Source organism: Podarcis muralis, chromosome 4 (assembly GCF_964188315.1).
Source record: "Podarcis muralis chromosome 4, rPodMur119.hap1.1, whole genome shotgun sequence".
Taxonomy (NCBI): domain Eukaryota; kingdom Metazoa; phylum Chordata; class Lepidosauria; order Squamata; family Lacertidae; genus Podarcis; species Podarcis muralis.
Window position 1 is genome coordinate 39,067,538 of NC_135658.1, and position 9,184 is coordinate 39,076,721.

At 41.8% G+C, this 9,184-nt stretch overlaps 1 protein-coding gene across 11 annotated transcripts in view; it reads left to right on the top strand.

The window, feature by feature from the left end:
• PHLDB2 (pleckstrin homology like domain family B member 2) overlaps positions 1 to 3,431 on the top strand; it is a 72,855-nt gene extending 69,424 nt beyond the window's left edge. For all 11 annotated transcript variants that reach the window (XM_028726746.2, XM_028726743.2, XM_028726747.2 and 8 more), the window contains 2 exons: positions 1,372 to 1,457; positions 2,465 to 3,431. In XM_028726746.2, coding sequence (XP_028582579.2) covers positions 1,372 to 1,457; positions 2,465 to 2,605 — 227 coding nt within the window. In that variant the 3' untranslated portion in view covers positions 2,606 to 3,431. The remainder of the gene's footprint in view (positions 1 to 1,371; positions 1,458 to 2,464) is intronic.
• Positions 3,432 to 9,184: the final 5,753 nt, after the last annotated feature.

Below are 9,184 nucleotides of genomic sequence, written 5' to 3' on the forward strand. Positions count from 1 at the left end.
TTACATCAGTGCTGCTACTTGTAATTTAAGTTACTTGTTGCTTGCCTAATCTTACCCATTTACATTTTATCTTGTAATAACTCACGGAGCTTCCTAATGCTCTGATGCTTCTAGTCACATGACTCAAATAAAGACATGCAGGTAAATCTCTTCTTAGCAAACCGAGTCATCCTATTTGTTTGGAACTTTCACCAGTGGGACTTAACTCTTGGTAAAACAGTTGTACCTCAGAAGTCGAACAGAATCCGTTCCAGAAGTTTGTTTGACTTCCGAAACATTCGGAAACCAAGGATTGGCTGCAGGAAACTCCTGCAGCCAACTGGAACTCGCATCGGACGTTTGGGTTCCAAAGAACGTTTGAAAACCAGAACACTCACTTCTGGGTTTGTGGCGTTCGGGAACCAAAACGTTTGAGTCGCAAGGCGTTCAACTTCCGAGGTACGACTGTAATGATTGGGGTTGCTGTCTCCACCACATATACACTACAATCCTTGTTAGTAATTTCATTCTGTCTTTGCTGTTGGATCTTGTGATCCACTGTTTACATTCTATAGTGATAGGAGTGTGGGAACGGAACTCAGACACTGTACTTCCGTTCTATGTGCTTCTGTACTTTCTCTCTTTCTTCTCTGCTTTCGGACAGAGAAGACATGTGTGAAGCTGCTGCTCACACTCAGCCATGTTTGTTGTTTTGATCTGCTGTAAATAAAGAAGCTTTTGCGATGCCAAATACCTACAATCGCTTCTTGCTGATACTCTGCTGATGCTAATAGCGTGCCCACAGCTCCACTGGATGTGAGCCGCTGGCCACCTGCGTATGAGGAAGGAATGTATGCATAATCCTAACCTGTGGCTGGGCTTTATGGAGTGGCACAGCTAGCACCACAGCCACAGCCCCACTGCTTATGCCAACCAGGGCAGAAGATGAGAGAGCAGGAAGAAATGCTCCATCACTGCACCAGCTACCAGGTTAGCACAGCAGAGGCAGATTATGCCCCTTGCTGTCACCTGCTGGTTGCATGGCTTTCTCAGGATGCAGCTGACCCTGTGCTGGCCCTGTCTTTGCCAGGCTCCATGGATACAGTTTTGTGTGCTGATAAATGCCTGCATATGCTTCGTTCTCCTTTACAAAGCACTCAGATAAGAAGTACTGTACCTATATTTCCCTTTCATGTACGTATATACACTCTGAATTAGTGTGCTGTAGTAAAGGTAATCTAAATGAAGAAAGAAGTAGAGGTTTTCCTGGAATAGTTAATAAATAAACTTCTTTTAAAACTTCTATTGTTGGTGGCAAAACATGTTGTATAGGTTGATCCTTCAATCCCTATGGTGGGGTGTTAGTTTCAACTTTTCTTTTCCTTATTGTAGACAAACACGAAACCAAGTTAAAAGGAGTAATTTATTTTCAAGCCATTGAAGAAGTCTATTATGATCACCTAAAGAATGCTAATAAGGTAAAAAAAATGCTTTCCTATAAATATGTACTTATTTACTCTTTGAAAGTATCATAGTTCCTAAAGTGGGTTAGAACCTAGTTTTAGTAAAAACACTTATTTGCTGCCAAGATTTTTTGATGTAAAACACCACTTTAAATTTTTCACATATGTACAGTAATACAACTGACAGAAAAAGTGAGACACATGATTTTGATGCTAGAAATCCCACTACTACTCATTATCATGTCTGTGATAAATCAAGTCAAGCGGAGTTGTCATTTCAGAAAGTATACTGTCAGTATACTGTTTCAGTGCTCCTTCAAAAATTCACAAAGTGTTTTTACAGTTTTTTAAGTGGCTTTTAAGGAGGAGCAGTGAAAACTTGCAGGCCGTGGCACGGAAAACTTGAAGATATGTCTAGTTCCCACTGCACAGATCATTGCACAGATGTAAAGAACAGAATTCACAGAACTTTCATAGTTGGGCAGAAGAGAAAATTTTGACAGGTGAAGACTGTCAGGTGGGAGGAAAGCTGTGCCTGGGGAAATTCCCTTGCCTACAACAGTTAAGATTCAAAAATCCTGCACTCCTGTCCTACTGTCATCTGTGGAAGGCAGAGAATCAGAATCGGTAACACTCACCAACTTAGTAAATTGATATACAAACACATCTTTTCAGCCCCTTTGCACATCTTCTATAACCTATAGCTTCCCAGTTTGACCAAACCAGGTAAATGCGGCTATTAAATGAGTGGCTAAGCTGTGGGTATCCATATTTTTTTATTCTGGCTTCCATCAGCATGGCCAGTGGTTAGGGATGATGGCAGTTGTACTCCCTGGACTAATGGAAAACCTACTGGTCTGTATCCTAGCTTGCACGAAAGGTCTCTGCGGATGGCCATGGGCTCGTTCATATTTCAGCTTACTAAGTTAAGAACTGAACTTCTAATGCATGTAAACTTACTTTGCAGCACACAGGTTGTATTATGCAATTGACTTTATGTATTCTTTTTTCTTTCCTTTCAGAGTCCTAATCCGTTGCTTACTTTCAGCGTTAAGACACATGACAGAATATATTACATGGTGGCCCCCACACCAGAAGCTATGCGGATATGGATGGATGTAATAGTTACAGGGGCAGAAGGCTATACCCACTTCATGTTATAGTAAAATGGGGCAAAGTTTCTTTGGCAGGGCATAATGCAATAAACAGCCTCACATTTGGGGAAGGTGGGGAGAAGCCATATTTAATCATGTTGGACAAGTCACACACAAAAACAAGAAGCCACAGGTCAGAAACGGAACACATGCTGTGTACGGGAACATTAATTCTTAGATTTGTTAATCACTGACATAGCAGAAGAAAAGAAAAGCTGCTTAAAAGATTGTAGTGCTCCAAAATGGATAATCAGATCGCCATAAGCCTGGCACAGAGATTCTATGGCAATTTCCTGCAAAATTTCCTAATAAAAAGAAACTTCATAGCATAAAAGTGTTAATATACTCATCAGTATTTCACTATTAAGAAATGAAAGGGAAAGGTATGATGTCTGTATTTAATGCACAGAAATTCTGTATAATTTTAATTTCCTTATAGGTTTTATGACAAATTTTTAAAACTACAGTGTGCGATGTTTTTGTCTTAGTTTACTGCAGAACCAAAGATTCACACTGTATAATGAGATTTAGCTTTCATGTGATGAAAAAGCATTAAAACACTTCATAAATATTATTGGGGCATTTCAAAATATTACCATTAGCTTGTTCTTTTGAAAATACTGTACATGAATTGAGTAACTTCCAAACATCACTCATTTCACTAAAAGGGCAGTATCAGCTGAAAATTTGTATGTAGAGAGGTTCATGTCCTGCATTTCTTCAGTATCAATGACTAAATTATTTAAGTTCTTGCAACATTACGACATTCTGCCTGCTAAAATTGAAGAAAGAATTTTGTGGGTAAAGAATATTGATAGAGCTAAGAACTGCAGCTTCAAAATTATGTGTTGGTGGTTTTAGCACCCCCCCAAAGGCAGAAATTTTCCCCAAATGCAAGATTTTGTAGTATATAGCTACAGAGAAATCTTTGTTCCGAATATCCGGGACCTCACATAGGGGATATATGATCAGCCCACAGATGGGTTAGGGAATGCCCTGTATTCGCATTGGAAAAGTTCACAGATTTCAACCCTTTCGCATAAAGACTGTGACAGATTTCAGCGTAACTGAATACCCTCCGAGGGTCGGTTGACAGAAACAAGAAGCTGGGGCAATTTTCTTGGGCGCACATGAGACCAGTCATCAACCAGACTCCTTCAGTCTGGCCAGAATTTTATATGTGCTGGTGGTGAAGAAGGCTAGGAGTATTTCTATCGCATTTCACCAGGACCAGCAGCTATGTTTCAGTGCCTGAATAGAAGCCGTGTAAGCTTACTCTGCATGATAAACAACGCAGCTGCTGCTAGTTCCACTGCCCATTTGTCTTACTGCTACGCTCCCAATTCAACCCTCCAGGGTGCCATCACAGCCTTATGTCATCAGTTACCACATGCATTTGTACTCACACTTTCATTTGACCTGTATTTTGATCGTATTGTGTACATATTAATTCTCCCAGGTCCGAGGGCTTTTCTCGCCATTCCGCAGTTTCCCTTGCAAAAATTGGATTTTGCCCACTGAATCGGACCTTACCAGATGCGTGAAAAAGCTGAAGAGAGATTTTACTCACTAAGCTTCTGATTCAGTGGGTAAGATTGGATTTTCCCAAGGCACAGCCATGAAACAATAAAAGTTATTGGACCTGGATGAATCCATCGGTATATAGTTTGATCGAAATACGGGACAAGTGAAAGAGTGAATTAGCCCCAAGGCATGTATTTTATTTTGTGAACTGCCCTGAGATCTGCGGATGAAGGACAGTATACAAATGTAACAAATTATTATTTTCTTTCCCACATACTTGAAACTTTCTTACAAACTAAATATACAACAAATGTAAAAAATATAATACATTTCCCTTTAGCCCAAATACAGTGAATACAGTATTTTCTGTGCCCTGTGATCTCTAAGCAACTGATATAGGAGATTGTAGATCAGTGGTAGAAAAGATGCTTTGAGTGCCAAAAGCCCCAGTTTCAATCCATGACCTCTCCAATTAAAAAGGTTCAGGCAGGTGATGTAAAAAGGCTTCTACCTGAGGCCCTAAGGAACTGCTGTCAGTCAGAATAATAGACAATACTGGACTAGGTGGTCAAATGGTCTTAATTTTCTATAAGACAGCTTCCTAAGGTGATACAGAAAACTGTTTTAGACCCAGTGGATCAGTTAAAGTTCAATAGTCTGAAGGTGGCTGCTACAAAGCATTCACCCAAGATAGTCTGAAGTGTTTGTGTAATTGAAGAGATTACTGTATCTCTCTCATAAAAATTATATATTCCTTGAAGATCTTTTCCATTAAAAGAAAACACATTTTAATCCTTGAATATTGTGTTCAGATGAATGATTGAATTTTTAAGTTCAAGTCTGTGTTTGATATTCTCTTTTAATAATCTGAATTTGTAAGTGCCATATGCTTTTTAATGTAGGAAATGAAAATCATTGTTTCTGTTCAAGAAAAATATAAATAGTAAATCACTCTCGCAGAAGTGGTTTAAGTTTAAATATATCCTGCATGAAAAGAGCTGTTTGTTTGTTTTTGTTAAAAAAATATCACACAATATGGTATGGCCAATAATGTGGTTACGATAGTTCACAAATGCCGCAGCCCTGAAAAATTACGTCTAAGTGTGCTTGCAGCAGGGTTAGAGAACCTTTCTCAATATGAGGGCCCTATTCCATTGCTTCCCAGCCTACTGGGGACCACATGACAACGGTGGGTGGGGCAGAGGCAAAGTGGGCGGAGCACTGAATGAGACTGAACGTTTTTCAGTAGGCTACATTACAGCCCTGCAGGAGGTTTCTACAGAAGCAGCCCACACAGCTCACCATCCAGGCAAACAAGAGGCATTAACAGAGGCAAAAACACTCCAGGAGGGTGTGGCACAGGACTGGTGAGGGGTGTGGCCTATGAAGGGGGCGTGGCCTGCATAGTTCCCCCAAGGGCTTCCTAGCCTGAGTTCCTCCACCTCTGACTTGCAGCCTGACAAGCATGGTTTAAGGCTACATTTGCTTAAGTTTGATTAAAGTTTCAATCTACTGTGATGTAAGTGATTTTTCAGGAATGCAGTATAAATGATATTCATTGTGAATAGAAAGAAAGGATCTCTTATCACAAAGCATAATTAAAATCCTCTTTAAAAAAGAAGAAGACTGGATAAACAGCTTAGATGGTTTTAAAAAAATAAAAATTAAGCAGTATAGAAATTCCCATAAATGAAAACAAATGATGTTTGCAATGTTTGAGGATAAATTCCAGAAATGAGTGGCATTGGGTTATATAATTTTTGTCATGTATTTTGATTTTACTTCTATATCGTTTTACAGGTTTTCTAATCTTTTTGTATCTTCCATGTTGTAATAACATTCAAATAAATGTTGGAAAATACCTGATCTTTTATTTTCAAATAATATGTCTGGTTTCTTACAGCAGGAAGCTTTAATCAGTGTGCAGCTCTGAAGGTCTTTAGCTCAGTGCTAGGACTTCTGTTTGCATGCACCAAGCATGGTGAGCTCCCCAGCCCTTAGCAGACTAGCAAAATTTGCTGCAGGGTATGTAACCTTTCTGGACATGTTTACAAGGCTGATCACACCCTATATGCTCATGCTGCTCACCTCATGCAATCCTAACCACATTTACTACAACAAGAGCGGGGAACATTTATTCAGCCTGGTGGCTATATTCCCTTTGGGGTACACCTTCTGGGGAGCTGCAGTTGGGTGGGACCAGAAGCAAAACTTGGTGGAGTAATACACATTTTACGTTTCTACAGAAGGCTAGTTTCTACACATCCCACTCTGTCTGTTATGCATTAACAGAGTTCAAGGACACACATTGTGACCAGCAAAAAACCCACAAAAATTAAAGGACAGGGCCAGCCAGATACTGTGGGTAAGGATAACCTGTAACTTGAGGACTAGACAGGAGCAGTGGCGTAGCGTGGGGGGTGCAGGGGGGGCCGGGCGCACCGGGCGCAACATCTGGGGTTAGGGCAAATCCACGGGTTAGGGGGCGCAAATCCATGGGTTAGGGGACGCAAATCCACGGGTTAGGGGGCGCAAATTACTTGCCTTGCCCCGGGTGCTGACAACCCACACTACGCCACTGGACAGGAGAGCTGCATTAAACTCCCAGGTTCTCCACTCCTGTTCTAGGGCACAAGCCCTAGGGCGTAAGGTACACGTCTGGTTAGAATCAGGCTGAAAACCTTGAATCTATTTTAAATCCCCATTCATTTATTGTGGGTATGGGAACATGGAAAGACTAAGATCGTTCAAGACACAATCAGTTTCTTCAAACACTTAATTCAGTGGTTTTCAACCTAGGGTGCCTTGAAGGATGGTCAGGGATGCCTTGAGCAACACTGGCCTCTGTCCCTCTTTCCTTCTCTCCTTCTTCCAATGCCCTCTCTTGTCTCTGCCTCCCAAAGGCTTGCATGGCTTTTTGTTGCAGCAGCCCTAGCTACAAGCTCCCCAGCTGAATGGTGCCTCTGGGGCTGGCCAGGGGGTGCTGATTGCTGGGAGCTGAGGCGGCCTCGGAGTAAGCAAGAAAGGAGACAACGGGGCCAGCCACCTAATCCACCAGCCCTTGCTGTTGGGAATGGACAGACAAGTGGGATGCCAGCCCACGTATAGCAGATTACCGTTGTCCTTTACTTCTCTACGCAGATGATGCAGTACTACTCTCTTACTCCAGAGGGGTTTAAGGAGCGCACTAAAGATTTTTGCGACATATTGCCATTCTAATCATCTGTCTATCAACCACTCCAAGTCCAAAGTACTGATATTTTCAAGGAATCGAAAACTTTATTCATGGAAACTGGAGGGCACGAAAATCGAACAAGTACATAAATTTAAATATTTAGGAATTTATTTTCAATATAATTTAGGGTGGAAAGCGCACGTTGAATATCTTCAAAACAAGACAAAAGCCCTATCACACTCCCTCCTCCGTTTTTTTTACTCTGAGGGGGCCTTATTCATCCCTGCGGCCTTGAAAGTGTATAGCATCAAAGTGATGGCCATAATGGCCTATGCTGCACCTTTATGGGCTGCCTTTGCAAACCTCTCACCTTTAGAGTCACTTCAAAGCCAATTCTTACGCCAACTTCTAAAATTACCAACATGCGTATGTAATGCGGCTATTCGCTTAGAAATGAAGATCCCCTCAGTGGAGTTAGCTATATGGAGGAGAGTTTTGATTTATTGGATATGGCATAAACTCCCGAACCACTATCTCATTCAATGCATGTGGCGAGATGACTTCACAAATTTGTGGTCAGGAAAAATCCATGCCAAATTGCTGAGATGAGATCTCACCCACTATGAGATCTCACCCACTGAATTGCTCAAACTGGATCTAAATGTGGCAAAAAGGTGTATAATTCAAAGGCTGGATGATGCGGAGCTATACCAAAATTTCATAGCTGGTGGTGGAGCCTGCTCACTGTTAAATTTCGGCATAACCCCTATCTACCGCGCTCCGTCCTACTTAACATCGCTTATGGCCGCGTCTCACCGATATGCCTTCATTAGAGCTAGGTTCAATGTCTTTCCAACAAACGTGCTGAGACATAGATTTACTAAGGGCCAAGTCCCTTCAATGTGCGCTTGTGAAATGGAAATATCTGAATCTCTACATCATGTTATGTTTATCTGCCCTTTGTACAGTTCAGCCCGTGCTAGTATACTAAACTCCATAATCCAGACTATGGCTGACAAACCAGTAGACCTACAGCTTGCCTGGGTTCTTCAAGATGTGGATCCTCATATTACGCTACAGGTTGCTAAATTCCTAACAGCCGTCCTCTCGTACAAGAGACGGAATGGAACGTTAGCTGATTATTGATAGTTATAAGAATTTTCTATAATGACATCAGATATTGATTTTAGTGTAGTGCCTAAAATTTTTAATCTTAATCTTAAACTTTTCTTATGAATGGCTAATATCTGTCCTTGTGAGTTGTGAACTGTGTTATACTACTTGTGGTTTGTACGAGTCCACTGTTTTATTTGATTTGTTTTGTTGTGTTTCATGGTGGGCGTAAAGCCGAATAAACATTTTGATTGATTGGGATGCCAGGCAGGCAGGAGCTGCACTGGCCTTTCTTGTGCTTGCTGTGTGCAAGGCCTGCCTGGGAGCTGAGTGCCCAGTGCTGAAGGGGAGCTTTTCTGCCATGCAGGCCCAGCAGCACCCATTGCTGCCACTAAAACCTCCCAAGGCTGAGCTAGTCCCAAACCTGAGCTAGTCTCCTACAACTTGCAGGATCTAAGGCTAATGATAAGTTGGATGTCTGAACACGAATGTGGGGGAACTGCGTCCTAACTGGGGAGAGGCTGTGTAGTTCACACAGAAGCTCACAGGTTCAACCCCCAGCATCATCACATAGGGCTGGGAATTTTCCCTGCCTAAATCCCTGAAGAGCCTCTCTGAGTCAGTGCAGACTAACTATACTGCTCTGGGGGAAAGGTGTACTTTTCCCTCCCTAACCCCAAAGCATCCGTCCATAGAGTAGGGAAATGAGTTAAAAATAATTAAACCACCCTCGGGGCCTGCATAAGATTCCCCATAGGGAGGTGAGACTGGGAGGG